The following is a 24,482-nucleotide window of genomic DNA, read 5'->3' on the forward strand; positions in this document are numbered from 1 at the left end:
AAGAGATATAATTAACAGGGATAGTCTCTTGTCTCTAACATTATCAATATTAAAATGAATGTGTCTGCTTGGATTAAATTACGTTTTAGGATCTTAATGGAAGTCTGGAAGACATTTGGTTACTAGTAGGTTTTTGTAAGGCTGAACCTTTCCCAAGAGTCTTTTTTATTAAATCTAGACTGGCTGAAAACTGTTTTTGTCAAACTAAAATGTTATATTGGACAGGCTAGAAGAAGGAAAAGGAGAAAGACGTGTTTGGAAGAGGAAAAGGCAAGGAATAGAGGCAGTTTTCCCTGTTTTAGGGTCCTGATGTTTACTTAAAAGAACAGATCTGGAAACAGCACAATTAATGAACTAAAGGTCAAAGTTTAGTCTGACACTTTCACCTCATGCTGATGGATTTTTCATTTTCATTTAGCCATTGAAATACATTCCCTGCTGCAATTGTCTATCCATAGTCTGTGTCATTATTTAGTTTATTTTCCTCATGAGCTGACAAGTCTAGTGATATTGGCCTAACAGTGGTATTTCCATTTCCCAGCCCTAGGGAGTCCAGTCAGAGGTAAAGTCCTCAAGCTCCCAGAAAAAAAGGGGAAGTAGAAAGAAGAGTCTAGTAGGTAGGGCATAAGGGATATAAAACAAATGGCTTCTACTCCTGCCTCTGCTACTGATCTGCTTTGTGAACTTGGGAAAGTCACTTTTCCTCTCTGTACTTCCAGTTCCTTTTGTTTGCCTTGTTTTCTTAGATTGTATTCCCTTTAGGTTGCAGATTATCTCTCATTTGCATGTCTATGCAAAATCTAGTGCTGTGATCTTGGTTGGAACCTCTACCATACTACAAAGAAAAATTTGATAATGAAGATTGCTCCCCTCATAAATATCTCCTAATAGCTAACCTAACACTGCAAGGAGTATCACCAAACCAAATGGAAGAGCAGTAAATATGTTGTAGTCTCTAGCATAAAAAGGTGGGAGTTGTTAGTGGATTGAAATCAGGATCTCCTTTCTGAAAACTTTTTTCTCTTTTTTGTAAAAAGGGGAGGAAACACTCCTTTCCTTTGATCAAGTAACATACCGTCCCCTGTCACACATGTCAGACTACCTCCAAGGCATGCAGTTATTGAGATGTGGGAGAAACTATCAGGAATACTATAATAAGCTCAGCCTTTCCATATCAGTTCCACACCATTAATGGGGACAGAGTAAGCGATCTGAATGCTTTTGGCAGTTGAGGTAAACTGCATACCCTTGAGAGAGGATTTTTTTTTCCTTTCAGCTGTGTGGGTCCAATTAATTCATGCCATTTGATACTTTCTGGGTTTCACAGCTCAGCTTCAATGAAATTACTTGTCTGCCTTTGGCTTAGGGAAGAGCAAACCTGTATTTTAACTGAAGCCTAATCACTGGTATTCAACTACTTCCATCACATTAAAGGCTGATTATTGGGGAACTGCAGACAGACTTAACTGGCAGTAGTTATTTACAGAGCTCCAAGCTTGGCAAGCAGAATGCAGGTGAATTACACCACATAGCAATCAAAATCTACAGATATTGAGGGCCATAATGCCCAGTGCTGCTTTCTCAAAACAAACAGATCTAAGAACCTGCATGTAATCACTTTGGGCCCAATCTTTTTCCCATTAAAGTCAGCAGCAAAGCTATCACTGATGGTAATGGGAACAGGGTCAGGCTCCTAATTGCAGTAACATATCCTTAATGAGCAAAAACTTGAGCAATTTCATTGTCTGTCATAGTGCTTATACAAATAAAGCTCAGGTTGTGCATGACCCAGTTGTTCTCATTATTTTTATATGTGGACTGCATTTCAGAAACACAATACCATAGGACAGACTGTGTTCTTTAGGGTGATTATTTAACAACAAGCTAAGCTTTGTAAAGAAACAAATGAAAACTTTGGCTTTCTAGTAGGGATGTGCAAAACGGGCCCTATTCAATTTGGATTAAGATTCGGCCTGAATCGGGGACTGCGATTTGATTCTTTGATTCAGATCACTGTCCCAAATTCGATTTGGCCGAACCTGAATCTGAAGATTTGATGCTGATTCGGACACAGACACAGCTTTAAATGTTTTTTCAGCACAGCTCATGAATGCTGTGATGCTGGGGCGCATGGAGCGTCCCAAAGGAGCACCCGCCTCCCCGCCCCCCCCTCCCCCCCCCAGTGTTTGGCAGCAAACCCAGAAGTGGACCGGAAGTACTTCTGATCCACTTTCGGGTCCACCAGGGAGTGTGCTGGGGGCCCCACCCCCTTGGCTCAGCAATCAGCTGCAGGGGGTACCCCAGGTGCCCCCCCCCGACCCAGAAGGCACTAGTCACGAAGCCAGGGGAGCACGGGGAGGGGGCCTGCACGCTCCCTGGCGGACCCAGAAGTGGACTGGAAGTGCTTCTGGTCCACTTCTGGGTCTGCTGCTGAGCATGCTGGGGAGCACCCGCGCTTCTATGGGACACTCCATCCACCCCAGCATCGCAGCATTCACAAGCCACTTGCTACCTAGAGGTATGTAGGCACAGCTTTAAATGTTTTTTCTATGTCTGAATTGCCGAATCTTTCCAAATTGATTCGGAGGGTTCCAATTCGATTCGGAGAGATTAAAGGATCCTCTAATTCAATTTGGATTTGGAGATTCGGCCACCAAATCGGACCAAATCTCTGCTGAATCTAATCAGTGACCGAAGCTTTGCACAGCCCTACTTACACAGCACCCACTGGAAACATCTCGTAAGCCAAACTGCTATTGCCCAGATATGTATGTCATGTGATCTGTTTAGGAATCTACTGCAAGACAAAAATATTGATCTTTCCATTCAGTCAGCCAGGAATCCCTTGCTGTATCCTGCTCCAATCAACATTTTCTATGAAATTCCAAGGGCACCAATACATTCTCACAATGACTTCTAACAAATTGCAAAGAACTTAACCAGTGTGGGTACTTTTCTTAAAAATGGCAAGCATTTTTTATGAACTCTATTACTAAGTGTTCCAGAGTCGTGGTATCCAGAATTATAACCTGTATAATTTGAGCTTAAATAGAAATTCTCTATTAAATTCACTTGTAGTGAAATGCTCCTATTAATTGCACTTCAGTTACTTAGCATCTTAATTGTTCAGGGTATAAATGAGGTACTCCTTTTCCTTGTGTAGCTTATTTACATATCAGGGTATCACACTAACCTTAATTTTCATTTGCATTGATTCATAGTCTTTCTGATTGCTCCACTGCTTCCTAGAAACAACTGTCACTGATATACCAATAAAATACAACCCTTTTTACATATAAAAGGACATTTTTTATCATGAAAAAAATGGAAATATGGAGTATCTTGATATTTCTGTCTTTTGCATGCCACATAACTTGTTATCACGTAGCAAATAATTCATGATAATTTATTTTTGCAGACATATTTATAGACTTAAACATCAGGTGAAAAATAGTCAACAGCTTCTCATTCAGAGTGTAGTTTCTAATGCTAAGTGCTGTTATGATCATTGTGTTCTTCAAAAGCAATTCTGCAATTATGTTTACTAACTTCCTGCTTACAGTAGCTAACAGAACTGGGTTTGTGAACTTGGTTCCAGAACCACTCTAGAAACTGAATGGTCACAGAATCATTCCCTATAAATAGAAATGTATAAAGGAATAGTAGAGAAGTAATAAATCTGATGCATAGGCCAATTTCAAGACTCATTTGATATCCGTGTTTTTATCAGAAAGCTGGGGTCATTGGATCTGATTTGGATCATATATGCCCCGATTTAACTACTCTGATTACCGCAGAGTTAGTCTTAATGTACATAGGTGTAAGTGAGCAGAACCAGGCCTAGAATTTAGAACATGTGTTTGTTACCTACAAAAGGGTGTTTCTAATTTAGTCTTGATGTGTCTGTTTTGTTGCTGCAGCCCTTTCTCTGTGGAACCCTCCATTGGGACTCTAGGGATGGGGGAAACCATGCAGCTAATGGTGGAGTTTCAGCCTCAGAAGATAGGTGACCACTCCAAGGACCTGATTGTGAACTATGACACAGGTAAGTGCTGTGCTGTGACCTGTACAAGTGCTCCATGTAGTAGAAAAACAAAATATTGTTAGAAAAAAGAGAGGTCAGGCTAGAAGCATGTTTCCTAGCAGTTCAGTAAATATCCAAAATAACATGAAACTTGCTTTTAAAAAATACTGTCTTTTAAAACTCCAAACATTTGATGGTCTGAAAATGGACATCTGAAAGATCCAGACAAATATGTATTTTTTTGGTGTCTGCCACGCTGGGGTCCTTGTCCATCACAGAGCTTCCTTGGTGGTACTTTAGTCCTCCTCCTCCTCAAGTTCCCCCTCAGTGGCCATACCAAGATCTAAATGTAACTTTATCTTGTCAGAGTTATTTAAACAGAAGCAAACTTGAATCTAACCAGTGACTAAAGCAGGACTGTCAAACTGGTGGCCCCTAGGCTCCCACCCAGCCCCCACTCTGCCCACTCCCCCCTTTCCCCCTCCATCATTCCAGTGATAGCAATAGCTAAAGTCTCCAGGCTCCAGTTCCCTTCTCTAGCTTTTTCCTGCCCTGGCCCCTGGGCATGGCAAGCCAAGGCAATGCATTCCACAGCCTAGGGAGCTGAAGAAGGGGCCTTAGAACATACACACATGGCACTGTGCAAGGGGGATTATGGCATGCAGTGCAGCAACAGGGAGAGCCTCTGTATATGGTGCAATATGCTACTGTGGTAGGAGGAGGAGAAAGAACCATCTGGATGTGTGGTCGAGCATAGTGGTGTGGGGTATGTCTCAGGGGTCCATCGTGCAGTGTAGAGGTGCACCCAGGTCATTTGTGGCCCAGAGTGGGCCTGGCCCACACTGGTATAGCCCCTGCTGAAAAGTTGGGCAGCCTCAGACTACAGGCTTACTGGAATGGATTTCTTGAATATGAAACCCTACCCCTTCTCTTAATCTTTTCCATTGCATATCCTTTGCATTTACCTGCATTTACCTTCCTCATGTCATCTGCCAGATGCCTCTCGCACCAAAAGTAGTAGGTTGAAGTAGGCCAGAGTTGAGGGCTCAATACTCTGCATTATCACCTTACAGGATGATGCTCATCATCTCACAGGATCAGGTTCAAAATGTGGTGTCAACGTGAATAAGAAGCCAAGGTTAGAAGTAAATGTGATGTCAGTTGCAAGAATCAGCCTCAAAACCTACTTTCTAGTCTGAATACCTTTACTTAATATTACACAGTTGCTAGTATACTTGCTGAGAAGTGTGCAGCCTCATTCTGGGAAACTGTCTTCTTCTGGTGATGTCCTTCAAAAGAAAAGCAATCACAATTCCACATGGAAAGTGATGCAAGTGCCTCATATATGTGTTTGCCATTTTTGTTGCTTGCTTAATGAGAGGATAAGATGCAGAGGGCCATACCTTTCACTGGTGTGAACCAGAGCCAGCTGAGTTTGGGAGTGGGTTTCTAGGCAAATGTAGGGAGGGGGTTATATCCTGGTGTACTCAAAATGCTGATGCTAAAAATGCCTGTATATTTTACGAGAGATTGCAGGGCCATGAAGCCTTACTTCATTCCACTTTTGCGTGTAATGTATGTGATTTCAAGAGCAGTAATGCGTGATTTCTACCAAGATATCACAAGTGAGATCAGAATCAGAGCTCGAATACCTAGATGGCTTGAACGGAGTGTCAGTCTGATTTTTAAAGGACCCCATTCACCTAAACAGCCAGCTTGGGTGGTCTCATTATTATCAGTTCCTACCAAAGCATATGGACCTCTGGGATTGACCTAGCACCTTATAGCCCCAAGAGGTGCTTAATCTTTACTGGGGCTCAAGTTCATTCAAGGACTTATGTGGAAGGCTGGCAGTGTACCCATCCTGTAGATAATTACTGGACACTGCCCACCCCAATCACAGTGTTGACCAGTGAAGTGTGTGGACTCTACAATACTTTCTTCCCAATGAAATTTGGCTTCCTGCCTAATCTCTTTCCTGCCAAGACTTTGATGTACAAAAAGAAAGGAGAATTGATTCCAACAGGAGGCAGTAAGTTTGTCCTGCTAGATTCTGCTAGCCACCAAAAGAAAGGCCTGTTGGCTTTACCCTTATGAGGTCCTATTGAATACTCCTCCACCCCTACACTCCCACCCCAGGCCTCTGTGTGACTGTCCATGTTCAAACTCCGACTCTGGCTGTGATGTCAGCTGGGCTCCAGGTTACTAAGCTTTGCCTGCACAAAATTCCTAGGGGTGGGGGGAGGGAGGGTCATGTCAGGAATCCCTGGCAGTCCATCTTCTATGAAAAAATCAAAAAATATGGGCAGCTTGGCTGCCTCATCTGTTTCTGGTTTGAGTTCTGTTGTTTGCCGTCTGGCGATCTCACTCTTCAGTTCTGACATCTTATATCCTCCTGATGGGGCCTCCAGTCTATCAGGGATTGTGCTTTGTGTCTAGCTGCTGCTTGGCATCCCTGATGAAAAACCCTTATGCTGCCTATTGTGGCTGTGGGGCTTACCAGCTCCCAGGGCCAAGGATTCCCACAACCCTGGTTTCCAGCCAAGAGAACTTCCCTCCCTAACCAGGACTTCCCCTGCCATGTGCTATTCAATTTGGCCCAGTGGATCCCTCCTGGTTAGCCAGGAGCACAAATCTAGTGCTGCAGCACTTGTTGCTCCTACCATCTTTGCAGCTGCTGTAGAGAGTGTCTGCCACCATGCTGGTAAGGGGAAGGGTGCAACTGGGGAGTTATTTTCTCCTGCCTCACTTGCTCTGCCATACCCCACCATAGCTGTCAGTGTGACAACTTTCAGTAACACTAAATTCATTTAGAGAGACACTGATTGAGAAAGAGAACAAGGAAATAATTAAAGGATTATCTCTTTTGCTTTGTAGCCAACAAATAAGTAAATGGCTCCTGAGATTAAATGCTTCAATTTCACTTTAGCTATTAATCAGACTCAAAAGTCACTTATTGCAGGTATAGTATGGAGCACTGGAGATTACATTATGTAGCCTTACGCAGTAAACCTTGGCTAATTTGCACTATGCTAAACCACCATCCCATCACTCACTCTCAAATTAGGTGTATCTCTCTTATATAACTGCACAAGAGTCTGTTTGCTCATGAAATACCCAGTCTAAAAAACAAAATAGCACTTATTATACTACTATGCATTTTCCATGCTTTATTAGAGGGGTGTCAAAGATGCAGCCCATAGACTGGATTCCAGCCTGTGGAGCCTTGTCATCTGGCCTTTGGTGCTGCTCCCAGGTCTTAGACTGGACCCACACAAAGCATGTGCCAATGTGGACCCTAAGCACACTGTATCAAGTAAGTCAAGCACATGCTGTATGTGATATGCACATTGATCCAGTCCCATATGCTGGGTCTGGCATGTGGGGTTGTTTTGTTAGCCTGTCAAGCTCACAGCTGGGTCACATGCTACTCATCTGATTGGTGGGGCAGGATGAGTTTGACATGCCTGCTTTATTGTCTTTTCATTTACTCACTGTGACAAAAAGAAGCAAACTCCCAAAGGCCCAGTCTCAGTACTGGCCCATTCCTTTTGTCTATGGGTAAACCACCCACCTCATTCATCTGCCATGCCTTGTTGTAAGTCAGTCCAGATGCTAATTAGGCAGGAGGCTGCCCTTCGAGTGCTCTGATGTCGAGTGATATGTACATGCTCCAACCCCCCCTTAACATGTCCCATGTGTCACAGATAACACACTTAGTTTGGTAAATCTCTGGCTTGAGGCTGGGCCAAACTCAGTGCACAGTTAGGCCTCTATCACACCACCTTGTTCTGGGCCACACTCACACCACCCCTCTCTCACTGGGGCCTCTTTCACTCTGCCTGTTCTCACCTCTTTCACACTGCCTGGCCTGGGCCCCATTCACCCTGCCCTGCTCCCTTGAGCGACCCCGGAGGGCCATCAGGCTTGACTGCACTCCTTGACCAGCCCTGGCACAGCCTTTTGTGTCTCTCCCATGACCCTCATCTGAGCAGTGGCTGGGCGATTAGCCAAACTCTGGGCCAACTTCACCCCTAGCCCTTCACCAGGCCACTCCACCCTTCTCTTGGGCTAATTTTATCAACACCCTCTCCTCAGGACCTCTCCACTATGCTCCCTCACCAGGGCGTCTCCACTATGCCCTCTCACTAGGGCATAGGGTCAAACACCCACATAGGCTCAGGTGCCCCTACTCAGCGTGCCTGGTGCACCACTCTCATTAATAACCCACTGGATGATGGATGCTGGGGTTAAGGTGCCCCTACCCACCTTTCACCAGGGAGGTAACTGGCCTGGCATTTCTTGGGGATTCCCTCGCCACAAGGAGTCCTACCAGGCCACCCTTCCCTGGTGGGGTGGAGTTTCTAGTCATGCCCAGGACCATGGGCAACTGGTGCCCATGGGCGACTGGTGCTACCTGAGTCGGGGAGGGGGCACTTGCTCCCCCAGCAGTCAGTTAGCAACCTGAGGGGAGGTCCCCCCATAGCCAATCGCACCAACGAGGGGGGGGTGTCCCCCATGGCAGATCACATCAACCCAGAAGTGGCAACTTCCGGGTGGGTGCAATGGGCCATGGGGATTGCTTCTCTTGGCACCATGGGGCTTCCTCCTTCCCCATAGCCCCAGCCTTTACCTCCAAGATGTTCCTGGAGCAGTAGCACCTCCGGGTGATGTTACTCCCAGGACAGCTGACAACAAACTGCCTCCTCAGCCCTGAGAGCTGGGCTCTAAAATGGCCATCCTAATCAAACACCTGCCAGCTACCTGCTCCAGCCATTCAAGTGATGGAGCACTGAAGCTGCTTTGTCATACTCACTAACTCTCAAGTATCCATAATTCTCAATGGATCACCCAATTGTTGGCATGATTTAAACAGGGGTTACTAGATGTTATCATAGAATCATAGAAAATTGGGGTTGGAAGGGACCTCAGGAGGTCATCTAGTCCAATCCCCTGCTCAAAGGAGGATCATCCCCAACCAGATCATTCCAGCCCGGGCTTTGTCAAGCTGGGCCTTAAAAACCTCCAAGGATGGAGATTCCACCACCTCTCTAGGTAACTTGTTTCAGTGCTTCACCACCCTCCTAGTGTAAAAACTTTTTCTAATATCCAACCTAAACCTCCCTTGCCACAACTTGAGACCATTGCTCCTTGTTCTGTCATCTGTCACCACTGAGAACAGTTGAGCTCCATGCTCTTTGGAACCTTCCCTCAGCTTCTCCTCAGAAGTCACGTGCCCCAGCCCCCGAATCATTTTCATTACTCTCTGCTGTATTCCCTCCAACTTGTACTCATCCTTTCTATAGTAGGGGGCCCAAAACTTGACACAGTACTCCAGATGTGGAACATAACATAACTCCAGATGAGTTATGTTATTATTTACTAATTGTTAACATAGAGCCAAATCTCTCCTTAGAGTCACTTAGAGCATGAAGCTTCTCAATGAGGGAGCAAGTCGTGATTTTGACTTGTAATAATTAATATGTACTTAATAATTAATAGGTGCTTTTGAAAATCCAACCCCATACTGAAATGAAAGAGGTTTAACCCCTGTGAGAGACGCAGAAAATCCCAGTTCATCACTCTGTATTTTAGGCCTGACTTTCTGTGGCAGAGAGTGGTTTGGAAGGGATTTTGCAATCTAAACACTAAAAGGTCTCCTTCAAGACTTGGACTTTTATAGACAAGTTTCTGCCTGCAGCATATTGCTCTGGGAAATTATGCCTACAGGGTTAAAGCTGTCTCAATATAAAGGTCTAGCATGATGCTTGTATACTAGTTACTCAAAATAAGCTTAAATATGTCATAAATGTTTCATATGACTTGGGTGGGGGATTAATTGCACTCTCAAGCCACGTCCAGACATACAGGCACGTGCAGTTTGTGGCACCACAAATCTTACGCGGTAACGTTAAAATATGCTCACACTGCAAGTTTGCTGTTTAAGGCCAAAATTTGCTACCAGGAAGTCCTGCACAAACAATGCATGTGATAGGAGTATGCACCAGAAGACTTGGAGGCTTGATCCTCCAGGGAGACACTCTGGCTGCCAGCCAGAGCATCTCCACTTCTGCAGTTGTGCCCAAGCTCCTCCAGCATGCTGGGAGACAGGAGGAGCTGGATGAGGGCAGTTTGCCCTGAAGCAGGACCAAAGCACATGTGCAGGGGCATGCACTGCAGCAAAAAGTAGTGGAACAAATTTGTGCTGCTACTCTTTTGGCTGCTGCAAGTTCGCACCCCTGCACATCTGGACGTGGCCTCAGAGTTTAACCAAGAACGTGCTTTTACTTGAAAGAGGATTGATGCTTAGTCCTCTTAGTACTTGGTACTGAGAGATCTAGAGGGGTTCACTAGCAGTCCCAGGGTCTGTGGGGCTTCTCTTACTAATACATAAATGTCTGAGAGTAATTAGCAAAGCCCTACCAAGTTTGCTCCCAGCCTGACAGATACTATATATTTATCAGTGAAAAAGAGTAATCACTTAGCTTATTTTCCTTTGACAGCCTTGGAATGCTGTGAAATTTTAGCAAAGGCTGAGGGTAAGCTCTAACTCACTTCAGTGGGAGCAAAATTGGAAATAACGTGTATTGTTTTGACAGTTATAAAGTTGCTTCTTGTAGAAAGGGTCTCTCCTTGGATGGTACCTTGTGGTGGAGAGGTTTGTGTATTTCAGTGACCCTCAGCGCTATGTCATCTGGAGTCTTATACTCCTAGTAGGGTCTCCCATGGTGAACAGGTTTGAGGTGCAGTCCCAGACTAAGCATAGTCCAAAGCTCTGAAGACCCCAGTGGTGGAATAGGCGTACTTGAAGACCTGCTGTTTCTCTGCGGCTTTGAAGGCGGATGAGGGCTACAGTGGGATGGAGGTCTCTAGTTGGCTTGGATATCCTTGCCACTGGGTTCAGGGCTCCTTCCTATCAATTTCATGTGGCTGCTGTTTATGCACCAGCTTCCCCACATTAAAAAGATGTCACACGCAGGTCTCTGCCAGGGATTGTTAACTTTTCCCACAAGCCAAGTCCTATGGCAATGGATGAGTGGTGCTGGGGACAAGAATAGTGATGTCTGGGAGTCCCTAGTTACAAATTTGGATGTGGGCAGTGGTCATATGATGGTTGTTAGGGCCGTGTGAAATTTTGGCAGCCATTTCGTTTTGGAGGTGTTTTGGCCTGTGTTTGGCCAGAAACACCAAATCCAAAGCAAAATGGAAGGCTCCAAAACATCTCCAAAATGAAGAGAAACCATCCAAAACATTTTGGGAAATTTCAGAAACTTTCAGAGTTTTGGAGCCGGGTTCACAGGGAAACAGAAACTAAGAAGAGGGAGGGAGCAAGGGGGGGGGGAAGAAAAAAAAAAGGACTGCTCGCATATTGACTGTATAGCTGGCCAGTGTCTGCAACCTGTCCCTGAGGTCTCTTCCAATCCCAGTGCTTTGGGGGAGGGATGGCAGCCTGCTGTCATCCTGTGCACAGATCTGGTTGGCCGTGCTCCCCAGGAGGAGCCTGGCACAGCCTCGCAGCCCTCCGGGGGGGGGGGGGGGGCGCAGGCCCCCAGATCTGCACACAGGATGACAGCAGGCTGCCACTGCCAGCTAGGGTCAGTGCCAGCACCAGTCTTCCCAGCACCCAGCACAGGCTGCGCTGAAAGCTGGTCCCAGCTGGAAGCAGCATCCTGCTGTGATCCTGTGCACAGATCTGGGGGCCTGCACCTCCCAGCCAGAGTGTTGCACAACCCTGAAGCCCTCCCAGGGGGCGCAGGACCCCAGATCTGTGCGGGATGACAACATAGTGCCACTGCCAGCAAGTGATATGAGTTTTGCTTTGAACAGTTTGAGGTGCAGTATCACAGAAACCCCTGCACTTATCTCCTTGAAACTTGGCAGGCTTCATGCTCTTAGAAGAGGCTACCATCTCTGCAATTTTCATCTGAATCAGGAAAGAAATTACAAAGTTATAGGCATTTTTGTAATTCCCCATTATAGTTTATGGCCAAAATCACCAAAACAGCGTTGAAACTCCAAAACGGATTTGGCTGAATCAAAATAGAACAGTGATCCAAAACACCAAAATGAATCACTGTCCCTCCAAAACAGCTGAATCCAAAACCTAAGTGAAATATAGCTGTTTTGCACAGCCCTAATGGATGTTTTGAACTTACTGAGAGAGAAGTACAATTCAGCATCTGCGGCCATGACTGAGCAGTCATCTTTAGCGTCCCTGCTCACCGTGAATGGGAAAGGGGTTAGAAAGAGTGCCCTAAACATAAGCTGTCTCAAACTCCTCTGGCTGGATTGCCACATCCAGTGGGATCACTCTACCTGCGGCGGAAACTAACAAAATAAAGTACTGAAATTTACCACATGGAATGTCTGCACTCTCATGGACTCCCCAAACAGTGATCCTGATATAAGAACCACCATATTAGTTAGAAAACTTGCAAGATATGACATTGATATTGCTGCCCTAAGCAAGACTTGCTGGGCAGATGAAGGCCAGCTGAAAAGAGGAGATGGCTACAACTTTTTTTGGAAAGGAAAGTCACCTGAAGAGAGGTGCATTCACTGGGCTGACTTTTACCATCAAGAATAAGATTGTCAGTCAGCTTTCAGAACTCCCAGTGGCCATTAACAAATGCCTTACGACTCTCCTCCTAAAGCTCAGTAACAACCAGTATGCTATGGTCATCAGTACACACTTGATGAAGAAGTCAACAAGGAACAGTTCTACTGCGCTCTTGACACTGTCCTGACCACCACTGCCAAGAAAGACAAGCTCATCCTCGTAACCGAGTGTGGAGCCTGCACCCCGCTCCGCCTGGTCTATCGGGGTGTTGCCCCTCCCCTCAACTCGTCTGCCACAACTTGGATGTAAACATATACCTTAAGAGGGGTCTACAGTGGAGATCTTTACCCTGGGTGGGGCCTCCCAATAGACGGTGGTACTCACGGTCATCTGACGTGGTGTTCCACGGGGCTCTGCCTCCCCTACACCCCGTCCATGCGCCAGCCACTGGGTGATGTGTACAAGATGTTTCCAGGCCTCGTATAACGGCCTCAGACTGGTTCTCCGGTTCCCGGTCGTTCTCCCTCCTTCTGGGAGCGATTTTTCTTTTTCTCCTTTTTCCTCTTTTACAGGAAATACTCCTCTGAGCTAGGAGGAGCTGCAGGGTGATTCCCCTGATTTCAGCTCCCTCTTCGAGCCTCCGCTGTCTCCCCTCTCCTACCAACAGCAGAGCGCTTCCTTGCCTCCTGAGCATCAGCCACTTCAGGAGACAGAGAGTGCCTCGGCTTGCACTCTGTCTGCCTTCTGCTCTGCCCCCCGTAGAAGGCTTACAGCTCTCTTCTAAGCTGCCTGCTTGAGACCCGCAGGCTGGGTCCTCTCCTCTCCGTGCCCGAGTTCGCAGCACGAGCAGCCCGCCCGTACTCTCTCTCTCTGGCTCCCCCTCTCTCCCTGTTCTGCCAGCATTTTTAAACTTTCCCACAGCTGCCGATACGGCCGCTGGGATTGGCTCAGCTGTTCCCCGCGCCGGGAACAGCTGTTGCCACAGCCGGCGTAATGGCGGTTCACGCAGCTGCAGCCACAAATGTGGCTCCTGCTCCCGCTGCTCTTCAGCAGGTACGTACGCCCCTCTGGGGGCTTGCTCTCGGGGTCTGGGGTCTGCGGGTCCTCCTTTCTCTCCCTCAAGAGCCTGTGGGGGCACTTTGCCGCCACACCGAGTCGTCTTCAACTTCCTTCTCTTTAAGGCTGAAGATGTCTCAGTGGTTATATGTATTGTGCAAACGTGACTACAGTTACAATCTGCTATCACTCTGCAGAAAGTGAGTGAGCAACAGGTTGACCTCTCACACCTGCCATGACTTTGGTATAATAAAAATTAGGGAGGGGATGATTCGTTTTGGGATTATTTTGTAGAACTGTGGGCTGCTTCAGATATTGGGCCTGAGGGGCAAAACTGGGATCTCCTCCAATCTCTGTACTCCCACCTCAACCTCCATGTGGATAATTGTGCAGACCCTCAGTCCTTATCAAACAATCACAATCATTTTATTTTGCATAGATTCTCACACACTGACACTGTGGTTGAAAGTGCCCGATTTTGCCCCAGGAATACCTAGCAGTCCATTATGGATTAGTACAAGGAATGGTGAGCAGCTCTTCTGCTCCTCACCAGTGTCTCTCTCTGCATATGCTGCTGTCTGTGTTCCCTCATGGCTCAGCTGCTGAGGTTTCTTAAGGAGTCTGTCTGATCTCCGCTGCTAATCTGGTTCCAGCTCTGCCACGCAGCTGCAACTTATGTTCCATGCAGGGGTTAACAACTATGCCTGCAGCAGCTGGCTTGCTGCTTGCCATCAGATGAGATATACCTGACCAGCTCTGCCCCCACTCAAGAGTCCGTCTTGTCCCAGAAGAAATCCCTTCCCCTAGTTCCCTGCCAGGCTGCTCTTCCTGGTGCAGCCGGAAGTGAGACCCAGCTCTGGACTGTGTAGCCCTGCTCTCAGGACCCTGTACTGTCCCAGACCTCTTCTGGGTGAGGGGGAGGGTATGTGCAGGGTTCTTTTCTTTTCACTCCCACCCACTATTGCAATCCACATGGGCAACTTCAACGCAAGAGCTGGGTGACACTGAATTCTGGAGTGGCACCACTGGGAAAGAGGGGGTGGGAAAAGTCAATTCTAATAGTATCTCCCTTTTCAGCAATGTGCAGAGCATGATTTTCTTATCATGAATACTATCTTCAGACAGAGTGACAAATATAAGACCACTTGGAAACACCTATGCTCCAATCATCATCACCATCTTGACTATATTATTATCAGAGCCTGTGATTGTACTGATGTCCATATCACCATTGAGTCGCATCAAACATGGACGTGCAGCTTGCACCACAACACCATAAACAACCAAAAGGAATGTGGAAGAGATTTAACATGAAGGCACTACAAGACCAAGCTAGATGTAAGGCTCTTCAGCAATGTCTTATTGGGAGGCTCTCTGACCTACCCAATGACATCAAGGATATCCAGGCACACTGGGAGGAACTTAAGAACATTATTCAGAAGGCATGCACTGAATCAATAGGATATTCCATTTACCATCACCAAGATCGGTTTGATGAGAATAATGAAGAAATCCTAGCACTTATCCATCAGAAGAGAAATGCATTCTTCAGCTGGCAAAATGAGTCCTCCAACCAGCAAGAATGAGAGGCTTGCCACTGGCTTAAAACTGTAATTCAGAGGAGGCTACCAGACATCAAGAACCAGTGCTGGCAAGTGAAGGGCATGGAGATCCAGAGTTTCACTGATCAACATGACATGAGAAGCTTCTTTCAAAACAATAACAGGCATCCACAGTCCAATGGCCCAACCCCCTTGCAATCCCAGGACAGCTTCACTCTTTTAATGGATAATGTATCCGTCAAACAGTTCTAGAAGGAGGGCTTCATGATTCTACTCAACCATGAATCTGAGGTCTCAGCTGCCACCATTGAGTCCATCCCTCAACACCCAGTAATAGAATCTCTTGCTGATATCCCATCCTTTAAGGAGGTCTGGCATACCATCACTCAGACCAAGAACAATAAGGTGCCAGGACCAGATGGCATTCCTGCAGAGGTCTTCAAAGCTGGTGGAACAGCACTAGCACAAAACCACCAAATTCTTATCAAAATAACAGTTAACAAGGAAACCCCACCTGACTTAAAGAATGCCAACATCATGACCATCTTCACGAAAGGGGACAAGTCAGTGTGTGGGAACTACCAAGGCATTGACCTCCTTGCCATTGGTGGGAAGATTCTTACTCTCATCCTTCTGAATTGCTTCCTCCCCCTTGCTGAAGATGTCCTCCCAGAATCCCAGTGTGGCTTTAGACCATCATGGTGTATCACCAACAGGATTTTTGTTGCATGACAGATTCAGGAGCTCTTTATGGCATTCATTGACCTAACCAAGGCCTTTGAATCCAGTTGAGAAGCCTTATGGAAGGTACTGGCTAAGCTTGGTTTTCCACTGAAGTTAAATCAGCATCCTCAGCCTACTCCATGATGAGATGATCGTCACAGTCTTTTGCAGTGGGTAAGAGACAGACCCATTTACCATCTGTACTGGTGTCAAGCAGGGCCGCATCATCACTTCAACCCTTTTCTCCATCTATCTGCTGTGATTTTGATTCTCATCTGTGACTGCCTTCCTCCCAGAATTGGGGTTGGTTATCGAATGGACGGCCAGCTTTTCAACTTGTGGTGCCTCCACAGCAAAACAAAAGTTACCAAGACTGGCATCACCAACTTTCAGTATGCTGACAACTGTGTTTTCCTTCTGAGACCAATCTGCAGTCCACACTTGACCTTTTCTCAGGTGCCTATCATAGCTTGGGACTCTTCCCTTAATATTGGGAATACCAAGGTGCTCCATCAGCCTGCTCCTGCACAAGCTGCTTCCCTCCCCCCACACAAATTACCATTGGTGGAGAATCCCTGGAAAACTTTGAGCATTTCCCACACCTTGGCACCCACGTCTCCCAATCAGTCAGTCTTGATATACAAATTGAACATAGGATTTGCTGTGCCAGCATATCCTTTGAAAATCTGCCCTGCCATGTCTTTGCCAAAAGAGGCCTACAGATGGATACTATGATCCTGGTCTACAAGGCAGTATTTATCCCCATGCTTCTCTGTGGGTGTGAGATGTGGGTACATATCAAAGCCATCTTAAGTGCCTGAAATGGTTCCATCAGGTCTTGCCTCAGGAAGATCCTTTGCATTAGATGAGAAAACTACTGCACCAATGCCAGCATCCTCTCTGCAGCTAACATAACCAGCATTGAGGCAAAGATTATGAAACATTGACTCCAATGGGCACTGTGTGCGGATAACTGACACTCCTCCTGAAAAAAAAAGGCCTCTTCTCTCAACTCAGTCATGGTAAGAGGTCCCACAGAGGAAGCACTACAAGTGTTGACACTGGATTTTAGGAACCCAGCCCTTATACCTTTGTTCTGGGTAGGCACAACCTTCAGACTGACCACAACACCTGTCAGTTGATAACAGGCGAATTTATCGATACAAAGTGATAACAGAAAAGCAACAAAACCAATTCTAGGGCTGGCATCAGAGTCAAATTACATCTGATCAGGATGCAGGCTCCACTGTGAGGCTCTCTCTTAGGTGTCAGCAGTCTGGGGCTGGGATTCTAAGGCCCACAGCCCCTCCAATGGGGTGCATGAGACAGGCTGCTGGTGTATGCCCTAAGGACATGGAGGCCTCAGGGACCCTTCCCAGGGGACAGGGGGGACCTCTTTGTTAATCTCAAGTCCCTACTTGTGTATTCTAGTTCCCCCTTAATGTCTCCTGATGACTCTTCATGTGCCCCACCATTGCAGCATTGACGAGCTGCCTGCTACCTACAGGTACGTAGAAAAAAAACATTTAAAGCTGTCTCTATGTCCAAATCGAATCAGAACCCTCCAAATCGATTTGGAGAGATTAAAGGGTCCTCTGATTCAATTTGGATATGGCGATTCGGCCACCAAATCAGGCCGCATCTCTACCAAATCAAATCAGGCACCACACCTTCACACAGCCCTAGCACACAACATTCTGGCCAACTGCCATCTTAAAACTCACTGATAATCCCCCCCACCCCCATTGCCGGCAGACATCATCCTTGTATGGAGGGATAGCCAAAGCTGTAGAAAGGAAATGCAATAATGTCTCTCTGTGAGGCCTTGCAATCAAAGCTGGGCCATCGGCCACATTCAGGTTTATTCCTACTTGCCATTTGGGCACAGAATATAAGAACTGTAGAATACTGCCTTAATGTGCAGTACCAGATGCTTGGTTGGCCTTTGAAGAGCCACGCTGAGTGGTGCAGTGGGTGCTGGGGTCATGGATCTGCTCCCCACCCGGACTCTGGCAAGGTGGCTATTGCACCCTCTCTACATAATCCTTTCACTTAGGGTACTTTGCAGATTGTTTTTCCTGCAGTGGGCTGAAGGGGTGCAGAAAGGTTCTTTGCATATGCTTCACCACTTATACTTAAATCCAGGACTGAAGCTCAGTCTGGCCTTAAGTCCCGTTGATGCAAGAGACTAGCTGCCTCTGGTTTGCAGGAAAGCTTTTATTACCCTGATGCTTCTAGTTAGGTGTCTGAAAGAAAGAGTCCAGCTGGTTCTCTAAGTGCAGAAAGGTTTAACATTCCCACTGCTTGGGAGGCAGGCAGGGGATGGGGGAGCAGGTGGGGCCAGCAGGGATCCTCCCCCATGGTCCCCTCCCCTCTCCTCCAGCCCCCTCCCCCCCCCCAACCCCTTACTTACCTGCTCTGGAGCCCTGATGCTGGCAGGCTGCCTGCCCTGCATGGGCAGGTAGTGTGCTTCAGCCACCACAGAGGCCTGCCCTGCTTTTTTTCCACTTCAGGTTTTTTTTTAACCCCTGGATATCCCATGCTGCAAACTTGCAGCTGGGGGCGGGAACCTTTTTCCGTTCCCACATGTGCTTCTTGCAGCATCTCAAAGGGGTTTGAGGTGCGGGCTCAAAGAGGCATGTGTGGGCTCATCTGGATGCACCCCTCTTTTACAGGGAGTGGGAGCCATCTTGGGTGTCCCAAGCAATTTAGAGAGAGACAGTCCCTCAGGTTGGCTGGTCCCAGGTTCTTACTGCATCATCTCAGAAAATTCTAATACCAGGCAATAAATAAATCAAATTGAACATGATTTGCACTGACCGCTGCCTCTTTGAGCATGAATCTCTATTATGTTATTAGTACTGCCATCTGGAATGAATTTGAGAGAACTATCACAGCCAGGCCAGGGTGCTTTCTTCCTTTGAGCCAGCATGAATGTTTGTTGAATAGACATTGATTTGCTTGGGGGCAGCCATAATAGAAAAAATAATTCACAGAGCACTTTTCAACAGCAGATCTCAAAGAACTTCATAGAGAATCATTCTACCCACTGCTACAGTGTCACAGAACAAGTCAGCATCAGAACAGGAACCAGAAACCAGGTCTTCAGCTATATATGCCTGGTTTAATCCACTAGGTCAAGATGTCTCAATTCTTACCTGTGGTTACATTCAGAATTCTTTTTTCTTTTTATTGTGGTCTTCTGTGACATTGAATTGTAGCAAACAAACAAGTGGAGCCATAAGTGATAACTACCAACTTGAAAAATCTTTCCTGACATTTAATCATGAACGGTGAAAGCAGGAATTAAATTGTGAGATTACAGGAAATACTAAGATTTATTTAAAATGCACCAATTAGAAAGGTGACATGAACATCTTTATTTAGTCCATCATAGAATGACAGCAAGTTTGATGTGATATTAGAGCCATTCAAAGTTGATAGAGATGACAGGTAACTACAGTATTTAGTATACTTGTTGACAGTGGTGAATGCAGAGCAAATGTAGCCTTCAATGGCATTACGCTGTTGCAAAGCCTATTGTACTTGAAAAATGGATGAAGGGGAATTTTGCCAACAATATTAGGATGATTAGTGCAGTTTCAGATGTGAGATTGGTATGGGGTTCCTTGGCGATTTAATGTCCAAGTTCTGGGGCACACAGTTGCTTTTCTTAATACTTGTTTGTTCTATACCCTAAACAACTGGTTGCATAGGAATTATACTTTCCATTTGATCCCTAAAGCTTCACAAAGCAATGAGTTAGGTTTTAGTGGTGGACTGTCTGTGCAGGCAAATCTACTGTTCTCAGTACTAAGGCAAGTTTCTCCTTGGCAGATATTCAGTTGACTCCATTGTACCACCACAGCTGTGAGCCCTGATCAAATGACTGCTGCTCTCAGCCTTTTGCTGTAATGTGACCCATGGCTGGTTGTGGCAGGCAAATGATTGGTGCTCCCAGCCTCAGGAGCTTATTGGAGTCAAAGGCTATGATGCGTTTCCAAGGCTAGCAGCCTCATCAAGTGATTGGTCTGGCCACATGTTTGATTTAAAGTGCAATGAAAATCAGTCACATTTGTGTAATAACTTTGTGGCTTATTCCATACTTTATCATGGCAGCAATTGCACAGGCATGTGGCTAGGTTACTAAAGACACAATTAACTGGTTTATCCTGTCTTAAGTGTAACATGTGCCAGGGGCCTATGATGCAAAAAGGCATGAACTTTCATAGATAACAGCCTATGTCATCATTAGGCTGTCACCTGTGAAAGCTTATGCCTCTCAATCACGGCACCAATAGCAGTGAAGATGTAATAACATGGGTGTTACCATGTGTTAACCATAGTAGGTACTCAAGGCCCCTGGAGATTTGTACTCCTTTTCCATGGTAAGGGCCATGCTACTGCCTCTTCACTATTATTACCATTGCTAGCTAGAGTAAACTAACACTAGTATGCTAGCACAAGCTCCCTATATTTCACCTTCACTTTGGTGTATAGATCTATCCATAGATATAAAATATCCTAAACAGATATTAGCTTCTAGGGATATGGACTCCCTAAAACTCAAACATCTTCACATGCGTCTTTTGAGAATCTCTTCTCTATTAAGGTCCTGTCACCTGTATTTTGGACATGGTGTTACAGTCAATGGCTTGTAAGGATGTGTAACGGGTCTAGGTCTCTAGACACAGTGGTAATTCTCCCTGGCAGTCATGTAGCTCCTGCTTCACACTGGCTCCCTATTCTCCCCTCCACTATCTTGTCTGCCGTGTCTTGCTGTAATTGTTTAATTTGGGATAAGGGACATTTCCTAGGACCTCAGAGCAACTTCTTGTCTTTTTTTGAGGAGTACACCATCCTGTGGCCACCTACAAATTCATTAGGGGGGTGCAGCAAGGAATTGGAGATGCTCTGTTTGCCAGGGCAGCCCTATGAAAGTGACTACTAAGGCCCATGGGCCTTAGTGGTCACTTTCATTGATGGTAGGGTCAGAAGGGACCTTATCAAATCAAGTCTTGACCCCCTGTCTGGACAGGAAAGAGTGCTGGGGTCAAATGACCCCAGCCAGATGCCTATTCAGTCTTTTCTTAAAGACCCCCAAGGTAGGGGAGAGCACCACCTCCCCTGGAAGCTCATTCCAAATTTTGGCCACCCTTACTGTGAAAAAGGCTTTCCTGATATGTAGCCTAAATATGCTCTCTGTTGGTTTGTGACCATTGTTCCTTGTTATCCCAAGAGGTGCCCTGGCAAACAGAGCATCTCCAATTCCTTGCTGCACCCCCCTAATGAATTTGTAGGTGGCCACAAGATCACCTCTCAGCCTTCTCTTGCAGTGGCTGAAGAGGTCCAGGTCCCTCAGTCTCTCCTCATAGGGCGTGGCCTGCAAACCCTTAACCCATATGAGTGGCCCTCCTCTGGACCCTCTCCAGGTTATCCACATCCTTCTTAAAGTATGGTGCCCAGAACTGGACGCAGTACTCCAACTGCAGTCTGACCAATGCCGCATAGAGGGGAAGCATCACCTCCTTGGTTCTCTTCGTCATGCATCTGCTAGTGCATGATAAAGTGCAGTTAGCTTTGCTGATGATTTCATCACACTGATGCCGAAAGGGATCTTGGAGTCCTAGTGAACTCCAAGATGAACATGAGTCTTCTGTGCTGCTGAGAGGGTCATTCCCCAGCCAGTAGGTGTGCTGGATATGTTTATGCCCTAGGTGCAGCACTCTGCATTTGTCCTTGTTGAACTGCATCCTATTGTGTTCTGCCCACTTTTCCAACCTGTCTAGGTCTGCCTGCAATTGTTCCCTAGCCTCCAGAATGTTCACTTCACCCCACAATTTAGTGTCATCCGTAAACTTAGAGTACACTTTACACCTACATTCAAGTCACTGATGAAGACATTGAAGAATACAGGTTCAAGGACCGAGCCCTGTGGGACCCCACTGCCCACATCCTTCCAGGTCAATACCGCCCCGTCCACCACCACTCTCTGGGTGTGACCCCCAAGCCAATTTGCCACTCACTGGGCTGTGTAATTATCTAAGTCACAGCCTCTCAATTTATGAGACTGGGATGACATACTGTATCAAAGGCCTTCCTAAAAATCCAAGAAAACAACATCCACCTCTACTCCTGTGTCTAAGCGTTTTGTGACCTGGTCATAAAACAAAACCAGATTAGTTAGGCATGATCTACCTGTTACAAATCCATGCCAGTTGCCCTGCTGCATTATTTTTCCCACTGGACCCCCATAAATATGATCCTTAATAATCTTTACAGAGATTTTTCCAAAGATGGAGGAGACTGGCCTATAATTACTTGGATCCTCCTTTCTCCCCTTCTTGAAAACAGGGACCACACTGGCCCTTTTCCAGTCCTCTGGGACCTGACCCGAGTGCCATGAGTACTCAAACAGGCATGCCAGTGGTTCTGCTATGACAGTGACTTTAGTGGCCTCAAACCTTCCTACAACCATGTCCATGCTTCACAGGTGTTACCAGTTAATTTTCTGGAAGGGCCCCCAGCCCTTGTCTAAGATACGGCCCTTTCATGTCTCCTTATCTTTAAGAATCCCAGCAGGCCCTCAGCCCCAGTCCAAGGTAGGGCCCTTTCCATGGGCTCAGGGTTTGCCCCTCTTGGGCACCAGCTACCCTTGTGGGTTCAGTTTCCTCCCTCCAAGGCTTGGGAGTCACCCCTGCAAGTCTCCAAATATTCTCATGCTGTTAAGCATTCAAATGGGACCTCCATCCTCCCCTGCAGATCCTGGTCCAAACCACCGATATAAACTATAAACAAAAAAATAAGCCTGCTGGGTCTGAACATACAGTTCAGCTCCTTGACAGTGCAACCCAAACCTCACCCTACCTTGGTCATTTTCTCTTGCAAGCCATCTATGCCTTACTTACAGTATCCTATGCCAACCCAGGAATCCTCTGCAGTGTCTCTGCTTAGGAACTCTCTCTCTCCTGCAGGGCCAGACTGCCTCTCTAGACTCAGCCCCAGGCTTATATATCCACTAGGCTATGCCCCTTGGAGTCATGTGCCTTCCTTTGGCCAGCTGCAGGTGTCCTCCATTAGGTTCCTAGACTGGCCTAACAGCTGCAGCAGTATCTCTCTTCTCCAGGCTGAGCTTTCTACTACTGTGCTACCAACACTGCAGTTGGCACTCTGCCACCCAGGTCACTCGGTTGTGTCGCCTTATTGTTGAGCCACTTATTCTGCACTGGGTGCATACAGCCTATTAGATCCTTACTGCCTGGCCTTTCCTGGCTCTTGGTAAGCAACTTCATGTACCTTGGGCTCCCTGCAGCAGTTTGCCACCCTTAAAGTAACAGGGAGTCCCTAGCTCCCTATTACAGGATGCATTTGAAAAAGAAATAAAAAAATCCATTAATCTTAAAATATTTTGCTCTTTCACAGTTGTTCTTCCCTGTCATAGGATAGATAGCACATTGCTCCTTTTTGAATCGCTAACGGATGTGAACAGGAATGGAGGTCAGGGCTCATTGAAGCACAGCCCTTGGTTTACTGCATTTGGTGATCCTGAATTTGCTAAAGCACAATCAAATGTGATGCAGAGTACTCTCAACTGGTCTTGACCTCAGAGATTGCTAAGAATGTTCAGCGTTTTATAGACCAGTTCTCCACTAGAGTCTTAAAATCAAGGCTGGATGTTTATCAAAGTAATATCCCCAAATCCACTGTTCTTGTCCTAGATGTAGCCATTGCCAGGTGAAATCCATGGCCTCTGCTACACAGGGTATCATATTAGGTGATCCTAACGATCCCTTTTGGCTTTACCCTCTATGAATCTGACTGGGTCCCAAATGAGCTGACCTAGACCAGGAGGGAGTGAAGAAAAAAATTACTTGAAGGATTTGGATTACCAGAATTAGAGACTATTGAGACAGGAGATTTTACCAAGGAAGGTGATATTCTGAGGCTTTCTTTGAGCATCATGTGCTCTTCCTCACTTTTCTCCTTAACTTTTCTACTTCTCTTCTCTTTACTCCTCAAAGCGTCTTTCAAGACGATGATCTTTCCAGCTGAAGGCTGGTAGGTTACCTGTTCTGGTTCTGCTGTGATTCAGTCAAATAGGTGGTTATGGAATGTTAATCGTCTCCTTCAACCCATTGTGCAGTGTCTCTAACTCCAGCTGGATCAAAAGCAGAAAGGCTGAGAGCAATTTAAGTGCATTGCACTACCAATAGGCAGTCATTCTGGTCCTTGGAATGGGTTTTTAGAAGTTCTCAGACTTTTAGGTTATCTAAGTTCACATAATTTATATCCTGTCTGATGATCACCGCTGTAGAAAAACAAGTTGACACAGGGTACAGACAAGCTGTGAAATTAAAGGGTGCCTATAAACATGGTCATTCATGTTCTAATTAGAACGGTACAGCATCACCTCACCATCATGTGTATTGAACCCCTGCACATTTCAAAATGGCTGCAGGGGCACTATATCTAAAGCTAAATCAATGAGGTTTTGATAAAGTGTCCTGCAGCCTTTTTGAAACGTGCAGATGCTTAATACACATGATGATGAGCCAAT

General features: G+C 46.2%; 1 protein-coding gene across 2 annotated transcripts in view; it reads left to right on the plus strand.

Moving 5' to 3' along the window:
- The window catches only part of HYDIN (HYDIN axonemal central pair apparatus protein), a 443,140-nt gene that overhangs the window by 100,601 nt on the left and 318,057 nt on the right, over positions 1-24,482 (plus strand). For both annotated transcript variants that reach the window (XM_059713716.1, XM_059713715.1), the window contains exon 7: positions 3,921-4,045. In XM_059713716.1, coding sequence (XP_059569699.1) covers positions 3,921-4,045 — 125 coding nt within the window. The remainder of the gene's footprint in view (positions 1-3,920; positions 4,046-24,482) is intronic.

The sequence above is a fragment of the Alligator mississippiensis genome, chromosome 10 (genome assembly GCF_030867095.1).
Source record: "Alligator mississippiensis isolate rAllMis1 chromosome 10, rAllMis1, whole genome shotgun sequence".
Lineage (NCBI taxonomy): Eukaryota > Metazoa > Chordata > Crocodylia > Alligatoridae > Alligator > Alligator mississippiensis.